The sequence below is a fragment of the Eptatretus burgeri genome, chromosome 7 (genome assembly GCF_056783735.1).
Source record: "Eptatretus burgeri isolate ZD-2024b chromosome 7, Ebu_testis_v1, whole genome shotgun sequence".
Classification (NCBI taxonomy): Eukaryota; Metazoa; Chordata; class Myxini; order Myxiniformes; family Myxinidae; genus Eptatretus; species Eptatretus burgeri.
This window is the reverse complement of record NC_140967.1, coordinates 6,038,975-6,054,820: the sequence shown is the minus strand read 5'-3', so window position 1 is coordinate 6,054,820 and position 15,846 is coordinate 6,038,975. Positions and strand designations below refer to the sequence as shown.

The following is a 15,846-nucleotide window of genomic DNA, read 5'->3' as shown; positions in this document are numbered from 1 at the left end:
TCTTAAATGGAACTATTCAGGAAAGAGTTACTGCAGAATTTTATAAACTGTTATACAAAATTTCAGATTGTGGCATCAGAATGTCTCGAGAAAGCACATACTCCTAGTTTCAGGAAGCCAAATATGGCAATTTGGCCCACTTGGTACAAAACAAGGTGAACTTGCAGGGGTGCGCATGAGGCTAAATTATGCTTCTTATTAGACATTGGTGATAAGGATGTTATTTATTCATAAGTACATGCTAATGATTACTTTCATAAGTGATTGCAAATTATAAATTAGAACAAATTTGATTAGTTGAGTATCAGCTTTTTTATTTACAGATATACAGAGACAATGAATATGAGTATTTTTTATACCTTAAACTCTTTAATGACCTTTCATCTTTTATGACATTCATTATCATGATTATCGAGCAGTCAGAGGCACAGAATTTTACATCTTGGAAAACGGGTCTTGAACATGCTTAAAGTCATGCTGTGACAGTTGGTACTGACGTCCACCAGATTTTATGTCAGGGGCCACAACCACACAAAGAATGTTGAGTAATGGCACCAAGCATTGATCTTTCTTTTTTTTTCTGGAGGCCATGAGAATGTTACCCCTTCCTTGCTTCATGAAGTTCACAAACGCATAATTTTCATCATTTCTTGTGACAATGTTCCCAATGTACCATTTCTGTCATAAACACAAGCAATATATTTCCCAGCCTGGTATACATCCAGTTCAGTTAGGGTTGGGACTAATAACTGGGACGGATGAGCTTGTGTGGTTTCCGGTCCTGTGCATACTGTTGATACAGCATCAGAAGAAACCCTTCTCATCTCCAGACTTGTTGAGATTGGCAGGAAACCATGGTGTGACTGTGTACCAGCAATGGTTGTTGCTGCTCTGAAGCGCTTCTCAAGATCATACTCTATTGCATTTTGTTGGATTTCTTGTGATGTCACAAATAAGAATTTGAACCCTCCTATATTCTTCTCTTCCCACTGGAACATCTCTTCAGCTGTCAGAATCTGATTCTGTAGAGTGGCCTGCAAATTTGCCCTTGCAACAAGGCGCTTCACAGTTCCTCCAATCCCATCACATTACTCCATCTTGTGGTGTATGTCATAACTAATGACTTCAAATAGAGAACTGTAGGACTTGTTTTTTTTTTCAATTAAAACCCAAGCATATGTTTGGATTATCATTACAAGAATTTATTTTTGAATAAAAAATGTACTTATAATTATTAATTTATGAGAAGAATACTCCAAGTTGTTACATAACCTCAGTTAATGCCCCCTGCATATTCACCATTTTTGCTCAAAGTGGCATTTTCAACTTCCTACAGATAGAAACATATGCATTTATCAGGTATTCTCATAACAGATCCTTAAATTTCATGTGCCAGTTTATAAATATCTGCAGTATCACTTTGCTAGAGTGTTCAGTTTCAGATTTATAAGCTCATGAATATGAAAAAGTGAATAAATAATTATAAAAAATGTGCATGTAAATAAAAATTTATTTTAATATGAAGCCATTTGCGTTCGATAAAATTATTCGTTCAGTAGACACATCTTGTATGAGGCAATCTTTCGAGAAAAAAATGAAGATCCTAAACCCCAAGCCACATAGTCAAACCAGGGGACAAAATTGGTCCATTTTAGAGCCCTCGGAGGCAAGGGCTTATGGTAAAACTTTTATAATTAATCACCGAACTGTATTATCCCAACAAAAAATGTATCTATGGATAGATAATGACCCTATAATCACTGTGTTAATAGGAAAAAATTCTAAGTTGTTCCATATTTTCAGGAGGGCTACTATAGTTTCACCTTATTTTACCTCGTTTTGGCCCAAAAGCAATTTTTAGCTTCTTATAGAGTGAGAAATATGCATCCCAGAGGCTATCTGATGCCATAATTGAAAAATCTGGATGCCAATTAGTAAAGATTTGCAATATTAACTTTCTAGAGGAGTCCATTATAAAATTATAAGCCCCTGAAGTTGAAAAAAAAATGCGTTTTTCACATTTGGCATTTTTAGTGCAAAATTTCAAAGGTCTCGAGAGCTGGATATTTTTTAAACTATGAGGAATTGAAAGCTAATCTTTTGCATGGTGGGTAGAGAGAGCCATATAGATCTACATTTAAGAATTTTTCCAGCAAAATCTGAGGAGGTGACCTGGGGAGGTTTTTGAAATTTAGGTGAGTTGGCATGGAATGACCCTATGTTATCTCTGCAATTCATTTGATTCAGTGAATTGAGATGCCCTCTGGAGGATTCTTGATCATTGTGGAGTGCTGCTAAAACTGATAAATCTGTCTAAAGTCTAAACGATACTCTGGTACCGAGTGCTGTGAGATGTGGTGGTACCATCTCCGCATTATTTCCTGTTACGGAGTTCGTCGGGGGTGTGTACTGGCCCCTGCACTTATCAGAGCCTGCACGTATTGGATTCTGTGGAGGATGTCTCGGAGATCAAGAGGCGGTGCATCGTTTAGAAATATCGATCTCTGACCTTGATTTCGCAGATGATGCATTCATCTTTACTGAGACTGGATATGGATTCACCTTGGGGTGCTGAATGAGGAGTCTGAGCTGCTGGGATTGTGTGTTTCCTGGGTCAAAACTAAGATCCAAGATTTCAATGACATAATGGATGTTGCTCTCTTGTCTGTACCTGGTTGTGGTGATGTCATGGAGAGATTCACTTACCTTGGCAGTGGTATTCATGTCTCTCTCTGCTGGCTGTCAGCGAGAGGTCAGTAAACGTCGGTCAGGCCTGGGAAGTCATGGATTCACTGGATCATGGGGTGTGACGCTGCCGGTACCTGTGCGAGAGGACAAAAGTCTGAGTCTTCAGGTCTTGTGCTTCCAGTCTTTCTCTCTCTATGGATGAGAGACGTGGACCCCCCCCCCCCCCCAAATCACAAACCTTCCAGCGAGTTCCCCAAGTTCATTCTGAGATTGGAGTGTTGTGTTCATGAACTGTGAATGCACTTTGGAGGCTGCAAGGCTTGATGCCTTGCAGGTGATGCCATTGTTGGAATAGCCTGCTTTTCATTAAATAAACCTAGCAAGGGCTTGTGGTATGTATTTTTATTTGAAAGGCATGGCCATATACAGTTCGATGTGGAAATTCTTAACTCAAAATTACTGTGAGGCCTTCCTTATCGACCTGTATCTGCACTCTGCATTATTCAACGTGTGCGAAGCATACCCGATCGGTCTCTCTGTCCCATCTGGCATTATGTGTGCTGGCACTGCTCCGACACCATATCAACTGGCATCACATGACACCACTAGTTTCTTGCGATCATCGTAATGTGTGGATTTCAGCAAGCACTTTGCTTTTTGAAATGTTCCTTGTTGATCCTTCTTCCATTGCCACCGCACCTCCTTCTGCAGTGGAGGCTCAAGTGCAGATGCTAAATCTGGCAAATACTTGCCATAGTCGTTCAGTAGCCCAAAGAAGGGCTTCAGTTCTTTGGTGCAGGTGCCTAGGTTATCTCCCTGACCACCTAATCTGTCAGCTGTATCCCGTTCACGGTTAACTTGTGGCTGAGGTATGTGACTTCAGTGAAGAAAAACGATTTTTTTGTAATTGCAATCTTGCAATCTTAAGGTTGCAAAGATGGTCGCTAACAGAATTTCCTGTTCCTTACAAAGCAAGGTCGACCATGAATCCTGGAATCCCCACCAGCAAATTTTCCATTGTGCGTTGGAACACAGATGGTACCATTGACTCGCCAAAAGGTAAGCGTGTGTTTCTGAACAATCGCCGATGTGTGTTGATTGTGAAGTTTTCGACAAAAGCAACTGCTGTTAGGCGTGGCTGAAGTCTAGCTTTGTGAAGAGGTCCCACCCCCCCCCCCCAAGAAAGTTTTGTGAACTCATCAATGCGTGGAATGGGGTAAGTGCCTGAGAGCAGGCTGCCAGATTGACTGTAACCTTGTCTCTGCATATCCCAACCGAACCATCCCCTTTCAGAACCGGGACGATCGGAGCTGCCTAACAAGAAAATTGTACAGGTTCTATGATCCCAGCCTTTTAGCAACCGATCCAACTCCTGATCTACCTTCCCTCTTCGTGAAAAGGGTACCGGGCGGGCTTTCACAAACTTCGGAATTGCATTTGGGTCAATATCTAGCTCGACCTCCTTTCCTTTCAGTTTTTCCCAGATTCAATGTGAAAAGGTCTCCATTGTCGTTAAGGAGTTCCTCAATTGATCACTGGCATTGAGGTTGTTCACCTCCTGCCAATCCTCTCCCAGCAGACTGGGCCCTGAACCTCTCACCACCATTAAGGTCAACTCTGCATTCTGTGTGCCATACCTTTCAGCGACTTTGCATTCTCCCACAATATCCACAGGTTCATCAGTATATGTATGTAGTATGGTCTGACTGGGGCAGATTATGGGTCTGTTTGGGTAGTCTGCCCTCCATTTCTCCTGGAACATAGCCTCACAAATCAGTGATACCAAAGACCCACTGTCTATTTGCATCTGTACTTCTCTGATTTGTACCTCCAACCTCACAACCAGTGGCTTTGATTTCGCTTGGTTGCTCCATTTATGAAAAAAGACTACGTGTCTTCTTCATTTTCCTCCTCCAACTGATATGTCTTGTATTGAGACATTTTGCTCGTTCCTTGTGGAGGGCTGGTCTTGCTCTGAGGAATGCGTTGGGTTTTGAACGACAGACTCTTGCAAAGTGACCCTTTTTTCCACCTATATAGCAGTCCACATTTCAAGCTTAACATTCGCTAGTTTGATTACGAGCCGTCAGTCCACAGCGATCACATTTTACTGCGGACCCCTATTCAAAAGATAAAGCGTGTGGGGGAGTCTGCTGACTATTCAAACTCATCATCTTGTTTACTGCTCCCTGATCCTGCACTACTCCGGTATGTTAATGGAGATCCAATGTGTTATTTTCTGCCAATTCCATTGATGAAGCTACATTCAGGGCCTTGTCTAAATCCAACGTTGTTTCCGTTGCCAATCTGCGTTGGATGCAATCGTTCGTTACTCCACAGACTAACCGATCCCATAGCATTTCCTCGAGATTACCTCCATATTCACACCGTTCAGTCAATACACATAAGGCTGCTACATCGTCCAAAATGGATTCACCCCCTTCTTGACTGCAGATGTTCAGTTTGTAGCACTATACACTCACCGACGGCCTTGGATTCCAGTGGTATTGAACGACTTTAACCAGCTCTGAAAACGGGACGTCTCCCAGTTTCCTCGGTGTGAACAAACTTGGCATGAGCTTGTATGTCGCCACCCAGCAAGCACTCAGCATTACGGACCGTTGTTTCTCCACACTCGTAATGTCGTTAGCTGTGAAGTAGTGCTGTATACACTCCATGCAGCTACCTCTCTTCCTCTTCAGCTTAAAACTCTCTAATCGTCGCAAATGTGGCCATGACTTCAGGAAGAGAGAATAAGGCAGTCTCCAAGGCAAACTCGTTTATCCTCGTCACTAGATGTTCAGTTCTCCCAGAACTGAAATGTGTGTTGAGGCAAAGAGAAACACTGGTTACCAGAACACTGCCATTGTCCAACAAGCTTTTAATCTGACCATCGCGCACCAGGCCTGTCCATGCATGCACAGACGCAACATAGCAATACATCACACTAATGATAACCGTGTTGTTAATTCACGACCCATCAGAAACTTGGCAGGTGAGCGACCGCTGATTTGATGTGGTGTGGTGCAGTTGTTGAGCAACACACGAGCTGGACGAGATTGCATGGAGCCTTCCTTGACGCAACTTAGACCATTCTTGATGATCTGAACAGCACGTTTGGCTTGCCCATAACTGGCAGGTTTGTAGGGGGCGGATGTGTAGTGCTTCATGCCATTAATTTTACAAAAGTTCTGAAACTCTGAACTCGTAAATGCCGATACATTATCTGATACAATGGAGTTCGGAACACCATGTTGTGTGAACATGGTATGTGGAGCTTCAGATGTTACAGCAGAGGATGAGGATGGCACCACGAGAGCTTCAATCCATTTGGAGTGGGCATCAACTACAATAAGGAAGAGCTTCCCTTGAAATGGACCAGCCTGGTTAATGTGTAGTCTGAACCATGGTTTTGATAGCTACGACCACATGGTCAATTGAGACTTTGGCGGTGTCTTGGCATGGGCTTGATCAGTGTAACAATGCCGTGCACTGGACTCGATGTCACTGTCCAAACCAGGCCACCGAACATGGGCTCGGGCAATAGCCTTCATGGTGACGATGCCTGGATGAGCATTGTGGAGTTCACTGATAATTTTTCCACGGAGTTTTGGCGGAATTATCACTCGGCTACCCCAAAGCAGGCAGTCTGCATCATTAAAGAGCCCATCCTTCTGGATGAGGTACGGTTTCGCCCCTTCCGGTGCATAACGCTGAGTGTTTGCTGGGCGCTGACATACAAGCTCATGCCGGTAGTGATGCCCAATTACCTGACATAACACAGCGTTTAATTTGTGACAAATCTAGATTGCTATTGGAAGCACAAGCTGTGGTGTAGTCTGCGGGCCTACGGGGAGGGGCATGATGATGATGCATGATGGGCGTGATGATTGGAGGAGTGGTCGTGGTGGTTATCGTATCTGCAAGGGATATAGGGTGTGCGCGCCGTCTGAGGCGTTGTAGTAATACTGGAGTCGCCCGGCTCGTGAGTGTGCCGAATACGGAATAAAGGGGAGCCGCCGGGCAGAGTACGCCCGCGCTCGCATTTGTACAACACAGCTCGGCTCGACTGTCCTTCCGCTCGTGTCTGCCTGCTAAGCATCTCCCACTTCAGTACAGTACAGTTGGCGAACGAGGATCTTCGGATCGGCGTGTGTAAGGGCGGCAAATGACCCATACGGTTCCAAGCTACGGAGCCAAAGGTCTCGCCAGCGCGAACATGGCAGAGGGTCGGTGCACGGTAAACGTACGTGTGCCCGCCTTCGTCGGAATCGACTTCGGCCACGTCGAGTGGGCAACGTTCGTTCGTTTGGTTCATTTTCCTGTTCGTTTTGTCGAGGACACGCGTTTCGGCTCGAACGCGGCGTTGGACGTTGCGCAAGCTCTGGAGAATGTCCGTGGTCTCGATGGTCGGGGCACAGCAGATGGTCTATGGGTCATCGCGATGGGCCAGGTACGTACGGCCATGCGCACGGTCTGCGGCGCGGGTCGTGGGCAAGCGTGGCAATGCAATCACTCGGACGGCGGTCTGAGCTCTCGAGGTCGTCTACGGTGTGTGGGCCGAGGGTCATCGCCCATTGTTACGGTCATAGATGGCGGTGTGCAAAGCGATCCTTCCGTCCCGGGTCGAAACCTGCTTGCAATTGATCCGGAGATGACAAGATCAGTGGCAGGGGGGGGGAGGAAGTGAGCGAGGCACGGATCGGGTGTCGAATTGAGTCCGCTCGTGCTGGCCGCTCATCGCATTCGGCTGTGCCGTGCGAATTCACGTCGGAGGAGCGTCCGGCACGGTTCAGAGATCGTTTTATTTCTGGTCTGCGAGCAGCCATCCTACGGTTGACCGACATCACATTCGACTCGGCGGTCGCGACTGCTTCATCTGTCGAGCAGACACTCACGGATGTCCGCGCCATTGCTGGCAAAGACGTAATGAGTAGCTTCAGCTGGAGCATGGCGGCTAATCCCGAGGGCCACGCGGTGACTGCGCAAGTGCCGCAGGTCGCGCAGCCCGGAGTCCGCACGATGGCTCAAGTGCCGCAGGGTGCTCGCGCGCCTAGCGGTGCGGGACGAGGGCGCGCACCGCAGCACGGTCGCACCGGGAGCGAAGGGGCACCGCAGCACGGTCGCACCGGGAGCGAAGGGGCACCGCAGCAGGACCCCAGTGACCTGGAGATCAGCCTGCAGCCGGGGCATGACGATGCCGGCGAGCCGGAGCAGCAGCCGGACCAGGCGAGCCGGACCCTTTTGGGTCGGAACGGGTTCCGGTTCGTGCCTCCAGATGTGCCAGTGCTCTCTTCGAGACCTTCGTCGAGTACCGAGGGCGAGGATCTGGCGGCGGGGGCCGCGTCGATGCAGCGGGAGCCACCGTTCGTTGCAGCCTGCGGCGGTGATGTGCGCTCCAGGAGCGGCGAGAGCCATATCAGCTCTCGCGATGAGTTCCCGCGCTTCGTTCGCGATGAGTTCCCGCGCTTCGGCAGGGTTCGTGAGGCAATGCGCATCGGTGTTGTCCAGGCAGCTTCAACAGGTGGCGGGTAGCCCGTGGCGCTAGAGGGAGTCGCGAGTCGCAACATCAAGTCGGCAACCAAGAAACGGGCTCGTGATGTGGGTTGTGCGTTGTTGTTCAGGGCATATATGTTTTTCCTTGCGCTAGTGATGCAGTTTAACGTTGTTGAAATAAATGCCAGCAGTTCTCGTGTGAAAGTGGATTTGGCGAAGATCAGTCAATGGAGTTGGTGTTATGATCAATGTGATGTGGGGGCGAATAAAGAAGGTTTATTGGCCTCCAGTTGCCCCAGGCCGCAGGTAGTTGCTTTGTCATGTGCTGGGATTTTATCAGAAAAGCGCGCTGTACGGAAAAATGAGTTTGCAATACTTCGAATAATGTTCGTAGTGATTTATAATGAGCCTATGATTGCAGTGTGGTTTAAGTGGAGTTGCTCCCGTCTAGCTGCCGTGTGGGTCTCGGAGGTCGACTCAGGACCAAGACTGGTGCCCTGGTGGGCGTTACCCCCACCTCTGGTTGCGAGCGCAGCTCTTTGTGTTCGCTCAAGGCCGTTTGGACGGGCGTTGGCGTCTCAACTGATTGTGGTGCGTGAGTTGTTTTGGAGCATTAAATGCGTGCAGCCAGCGGCGCTGTTCAGCGCCCCCGGCCAAGGTCTAAGGCTGGCGCCACGGCTTCCAGACAGCGGGCTTCCGGCCTCGGAATGTTTATCTACGTCGGGTCTGCCTGGGGGGAGTGGGCCGGAGGCGTTTGATGGTGCCGGGGGAGGTTGGCTCGAAAGGTCGTCACGACCTCGGCGAGGGGCATGTCAGCATGGGCTGCCTGGGGGCGTTTTTGCTGCGTAGTGCTGCTGTGCTTCTCATTTTGCTGCTCCACTCGCTCGCATCGACACATTATATGATGTGGTGTGCTATTATACTTCGCTATTTTTCATTTTATTTTCATGATTGTTATACCGAAGTCCTTATAATGCTTCTTATAATGGTGATCATTTAATAATCATACTTTTAGGAGGGAGGAGTGTGGTGTAGTCTGCGGGCCTACGGGGAGGGGCATGATGATGATGCATGATGGGCGTGATGATTGGAGGAGTGGTCGTGGTGGTTATCGTATCTGCAAGGGATATAGGGTGTGCGCGCCGTCTGAGGCGTTGTAGTAATACTGGAGTCGCCCGGCTCGTGAGTGTGCCGAATACGGAATAAAGGGGAGCCGCCGGGCAGAGTACGCCCGCGCTCGCATTTGTACAACACAGCTCGGCTTGACTGTCCTTCCGCTCGTGTCTGCCTGCTAAGCATCTCCCACTTCAGTACAGTACACAAGCAATCTGCTTCGCGGTTACGGGCACTTCATCGTGAATGACGTTTGCCATAAGATGAATGATATTGCCAGATTGTGGAGGTTCGAGGATGGTTACGGGAAGTGGCAAGTGACTGAGCATGTCAGCACAGTACATTTCCTTACCCGGGTGGGAAACCAATGAATCGTCTGAACCGGTAAGGGTCAACGCCCAGTGATGTACATGACCTGATGATGTGGGCAGAATGGCTCTGGTTTCTCCCAGGAGACATAACAAGGGTTTGTGATCAGTCTGCGAAAGACATTGGTGTATCTTTAAGGTGCTCCAGACACGCGCTAATGCCTCTTGGTCTACTTGAGCATTGCAATGTTCAGTGTTAGATCGGGTTCGTGATGCATATGCAACAGGCTGGAGATTACCGGTTCCATTTGTTTGCAACAACGCACACTCATTGCCATATTGAGAGCTATCACAACTGAGAAAAAGTTCCTTGGACTGGTCGTAATGGACAAGTAATGGTGAGGACAGCATGGTTTTAGCGGCCTTGAACGCTCTTGTTTAGGCAGCTTCCCATTTGCAGACAACGTTTTTCCTGAGGAGAAGATGCAGAGGCTCGACAGTTGTGCTTAGGGCAGGAAATTACCAAAGTAGGTCAACATACCCAGGAATGCACGAAGTTCTGAAATGTTTTGTGGCAATGGCGCATTCGCAATTGCTTCAACTTTGCTCGGAGAGGGCAAAATGCCTTGACAGGAGATTTGATGACCCAGGTATTCAACTTCACGTGCCATAAAGGTACATTTATGCCTAAGGCATAACCCAGCTTGTGACAACCGATTGAGGACTGTGTTTAGGTTCTCGAGGTGTTCATGTTGTGACTTGCCAGTCACTGGTATGTCGTCCTGGAATACGACTGTCTTTGGTACAGTTTTCAATAATGTCTCCATCTTGCGTTGGAAGATTGGTGCGGCAGAGCGTATGCCAAATGGACATCTGTTGTGCATGTCGAGTTCTTGATGAGAGTTGATGTGTGTACAGGGCATGGAATCATCAACCAGTTCCATTTGAGCATAGACATTGGTCAAGTCAAGCTCAGTGAATGTCTGGCCACTCATGAGAGTGGTGAACAGATCCTTTGCTTTGGGCAAAGGGTAGCCATCCAGCTTCGAATAGTGGTTGATTATCGTTTTGTAGTCCCCACAAAAGTGCACTGTTCCATCTGCTTTGAATATTGGAACAATAGGTGCTGCCCAGTCGGAGTACTCGACTGGTGAGATGATGCCCTCACGCTGCAGGCGGTCAAGATCACATTTGATCATTGATCACATCATGTAGAGCCCAGGTCTAGCCTTATGGGACAATGGCTGAGCATCTGCAGAAACATGAATCCCCATTTTGGGCCCTGCAAAGGTGCCAACACCATTGCTGAACAGCCCAGGGTACTTGTTGAGTACAGTATCATATCCAGCATCAGAGTTGGAGACTGTTTACGTCACTCCAATGAAGTCTGATTATTCATAACCAATCTCTGCTTCAGAGGGTTGGTCCTTCTCCACGCACAATCAGTAGTGATAAGACATGAGTGGTGTTTCCATACCCTACAGTTACGTTAGCTGAGCCAACTACAGGAACCACCTCCTTGGTGTGTGTTCTCAAGTCAGTAGATACAGGCCGGAGTGCAGCAGCCTTTCTTGGACGGTCGATGCATGCGTAAACATGTTGACCAACTCAGGTTATGTCATGGAGAGCCAAACATTGAACCGGCTCAAGTGCCTTTATCACCCACTCCTGTGTTAACCTGCGTTTGAACCTGAGGTGTTTCCTCATGAAAGGTTTCATACCCCTGATTGAGTTTCATACCCGACCCCATACCCCTGATTTAGAAGCCCACAGCAGTTGCAATCAAGGACAGCCCTGTACTCACCCTGAGAAGATCAGCTCGTGTCTGTAAGCCTCCTGAGTGTCTTGATTTGTTAGAGATCACAGGCAGGCTCTCGGCCGTTTGCATACACACAGTGGCTATTTCCATGACTTTGGCCAAATTGGGGTCGGATTCAGTGAGGAGTTTCTCAGAAGTGAGTTGTCATTGATGCCTATTATAAAGAAATCACATAACATCTTCGAGTTTATCTGTAAAAACTCAATGTTCGGCGAGTCGGCGTAAATCAGCTACAAACTCGGATGCTGACTGACCATCTTGACGATGGTGGCAATAAAATTTGTATCTTGAGACAATCTTACCCAGTTTAGGGTGATAATGTCTTTTCACAAGATTGACGAACTCTTCATACGACTTGTCAGAAGGTTTGTCTGGGGCAAGAAGATCTTTGATGAGGCTGTACATCGGGGTGCCGCATACAGTCAATAATACAGCTTGCTGCCTTTCGGCGTTGTCATCGGTGGCCATTTTGTTTGCCACGAAGTACTGATTCAGATGATCGGTATAGTCTTCCCAATCATCCCCCAATTGTGTATTCACGCAATATGCCGATGCACGATGACGTCCTCATCGCCACTGTAATGTACTCAATAGACCGGGATGAAGGCTCTGAAGTGGGAACAACAGGTTTTATTCGGACACAGGGACAACACAGCACATCATCGGAACATGGGGGGGGGGGAGGGGGGTCACATGACTCCCTGAATCATGCCCCGGTACACCCATGTATGCATGCATTATCATAAACTACAGATACATCTCAACGACCAACCTCTCTCAGGTTGTTTTTCAACTGCTGAAGACGTGATTAGAAGAGGAATAAATTGGTTCCTGAGATACTGCTCTTCATTAAGATCAAGTTCATGCACCTCGTGTTTACAGATTTTGATGATTTTGGCACATTAGCAACAACAGGTGACAGCGAAACAAAGTTGTATTGGCTAATGGGCATAAGTTGCCTGCTGTTACATATCATTGTGTTTCATATCGTTGTGTTACGTATGCTTGTGTTACGTATCCTTGTGTTACGTATCCTTGTGTTACGTATCGTGTTACGTATCGTGTTACGTATCGTTGTGTTACGTATTGTTGTGTTACGTATCCTTGTGTTACGTATCGTGTTACGTATCGTGTTACGTATCGTTGTGTTACGTATTGTTGCGTTACGTATCGTTGTGTTATGTATCGTTGTGTTACGTATCCTTGTGTTACGTATCCTTGTGTTACGTATCCTTGTGTTACGTATCCTTGTGTTACGTATCCTTGTGTTACGTATCCTTGTGTTACGTATCCTTGTGTTACGTATCCTTGTGTTACGTATCCTTGTGTTACGTATCGTTGTGTTACGTATCGTGTTACGTATCGTTGTGTTTCGTATCGTTGTGTTATGTATCGTTGTGTTACGTATCGTCGTGTTACGTATCGTGTTACGTATCGTCGTGTTACGTATCGTTGTGTTACGTATCATCGTGTTATGTATTGTGTTACGTGTCGTTGTGTTACGTATCGTTGTGTTACGTATCGTTGTGTTACGTATCCTTGTGTTACGTATCGTTGTGTTACGTATCGTGTTTCGTATCGTTGTGTTACGTATCGTTGTGTTACGTATCGTGTTACGTATCGTCGTGTTACGTATCGTTGTGCTACGTATCATCGTGTTATGTATTGTGTTACGTGTCGTTGTGTTACGTATCGTTGTGTTACGTATCCTTGTGTTACGTATCCTTGTGTTACATATCGTTGTGTTACGTATCGTTGTGTTACGTATCATTGTGTTACGTATTGTTGTGTTACGTATCGTTGTGTTACGTATCGTGTTACGTATCGTTGTGTTACGTATCGTTGTGTTACCTATTGTTGTGTTACGTATCGTTGTGTTACGTATCCTTGTGTTACGTATCCTTGTGTTACGTATCCTTGTGTTACGTATCCTTGTGTTACGTATTGTTGCGTTACGTATCGTTGTGTTATGTATCGTTGTGTTACGTATCCTTGTGTTACGTATCCTTGTGTTACGTATCCTTGTGTTACGTATCCTTGTGTTACGTATCCTTGTGTTACGTATCCTTGTGTTACGTATCCTTGTGTTACGTATCGTTGTGTTACGTATCCTTGTGTTACGTATCGTTGTGTTACGTATCGTGTTTCGTATCGTTGTGTTACGTATCGTTGTGTTACGTATCGTTGTGTTACGTATCATCGTGTTATGTATCGTGTTACGTGTCGTTGTGTTACGTGTCGTTGTGTTACGTGTCGTTGTGTTACGTGTCGTTGTGTTACGTATCGTTGTGTTACGTATCGTGTTTCGTATCGTTGTGTTACGTATCGTTGTGTTACGTATCATGTTACGTATCGTCGTGTTACGTATCGTTGTGCTACGTATCATCGTGTTACGTATTGTGTTACGTGTCGTTGTGTTACGTATCCTTGTGTTACGTATCGTTGTGTTACGTATCCTTGTGTTACGTATCCTTGTGTTACGTATCCTTGTGTTACGTATCCTTGTGTTACGTATCCTTGTGTTACGTATCCTTGTGTTACGTATCCTTGTGTTACGTATCCTTGTGTTACGTATCCTTGTGTTACGTATCCTTGTGTTACGTATCCTTGTGTTACGTATCCTTGTGTTACGTATCCTTGTGTTACGTATCCTTGTGTTACGTATCCTTGTGTTACGTATCCTTGTGTTACGTATCCTTGTGTTACGTATCCTTGTGTTACGTATCGTTGTGTTACGTATCGTTGTGTTACGTATCGTTGTGTTACGTATCGTTGTGTTACCTATTGTTGTGTTACGTATCGTTGTGTTACGTATCCTTGTGTTACGTATCGTTGTGTTACGTATCATGTTTCGTATAGTTGTGTTACGTATCATGTTTCGTATAGTTGTGTTACGTATAGTTGTGTTACGTATCGTCGTGTTACGTATCGTCGTGTTACGTATCGTTGTGTTACATATTGTCGTGTTACGTATTGTCGTGTTACGTATCATCGTGTTATGTATTGTGTTACGTATTGTTACGTGTCGTTGTGTTACGTGTCGTTGTGTTGCGTGTCGCTGTGTTGCGTGTCGCTGTGTTGTTGTGTTGCGTGTCGCTGTGCTGCGTGTCGCTGTGTTACGTGTGGCTGTGTTACTGATTTTTGAGGTGTTACTATTTGTGCACCATTAACAATTACACATGCAAATATCTTCCGCCCAACATCAGACTACCTACCACTCTATTCATGCTGGGACCCCACCGCCACCACCACCCCCAACCCAACCCAACCCCTTCAATCTTCATGACAATACATGTTTCTGGTTCCTGACCTCCCTTTATGATCCAGTGAGGGGGGTGGGGCAGCAAGTGGGAACCTTCAATACTTGAGAACTGCTGAAGGTATTGTAATCAAGCATGGTCCAAGTGTGTACGAACCTAATTCAAAGGTGTGTGTCCATACACGACTGATTATTTGTCACTAAAAGGTCAAGGGTCAGAGGTCACATTAAAGCTCCTGGTTCATATGATACCATTGACTGTGGGATTTGAACTCTACGAAGTCCATGTACCATGATACATATTTACAGATGTTGTATTGAGGTCAAATAATCTTGAGGTTTTTGGGCAAACTTCGAGGTAGCGAAGACTTATTGTGGGCGGAGCCATATCGGTCGACGTCATGACGTTGATGTTTTGCCTTTGTTTATTTTATTTGTTCGATATTTTATTTTATGAGGATGTAATCTATCTATAATTCCAGCAATCTCTGTGTGTGTCTGTCTGTCTGTCTGTCTGTGACCGCCGTGTCTCGACAACCACTGGGCCAATCTAATTGAAACTTGCCAGGTATATTGCTGGGGACCTGAGGATGTACCTTTTCAAGGTTTGATATTAATCGGACAAGTGGTTCCCAAGTTATGGCCATTTGTTTACCAAACCAATGACAGGACACGGTGCTATGACATCACAATTGACGTCACAATTCTTTTTTCTTTTTTTCCGGGCACGCACTAGTTGAATGTAAATGGACAAAAATATGATCTTTGGGCCTGATTATAGGTGTTTTTGTGACTTGAGACACATTAAAATGTTAGGGTATCTGGGGAGCACAAACATGCAGAAAAAGGCAAAAGAAAGCTGGAGGGGAAGGTGTGCGTGTACATGCGTACTCCTGGATAAAGTGTTTCATGTTTCCTCTCTCATTAATCACCAAACATGATGTCTGTTCGCCACACGACGGGAAGAGAACATTCTAGAATTGTGTCATCTCGATGAAATTGAGGAGTTTGTTTTTCGTCCATTTTTCAATTTTAAACAACTTATTCTGAAGAACACGCGTGTTGTTGCTTCATCCGCAGCCTGCGGATGCTGGTAGCATCATTTTCTGGAAGCACCGCTGTGCCGCCGATGCAGTGCCCCTGTGACAAGTAAGCTGGTCCTC

At 46.2% G+C, this 15,846-nt stretch overlaps 2 protein-coding genes across 13 annotated transcripts in view; both read left to right on the top strand.

Moving 5' to 3' along the window:
* The window catches only part of LOC147022605 (ubiquitin carboxyl-terminal hydrolase 2-like), an 82,128-nt gene that overhangs the window by 38,168 nt on the left and 28,114 nt on the right, over positions 1-15,846 (top strand). The window lies entirely within an intron of this gene.
* On the top strand, positions 13,396-14,283 carry LOC147022606 (uncharacterized; the record flags this gene model as incomplete). Its single annotated transcript, XM_085887140.1, has 1 exon — positions 13,396-14,283. A coding segment is annotated over one exon (888 nt), but the record flags the coding sequence as incomplete, so codon positions are not given.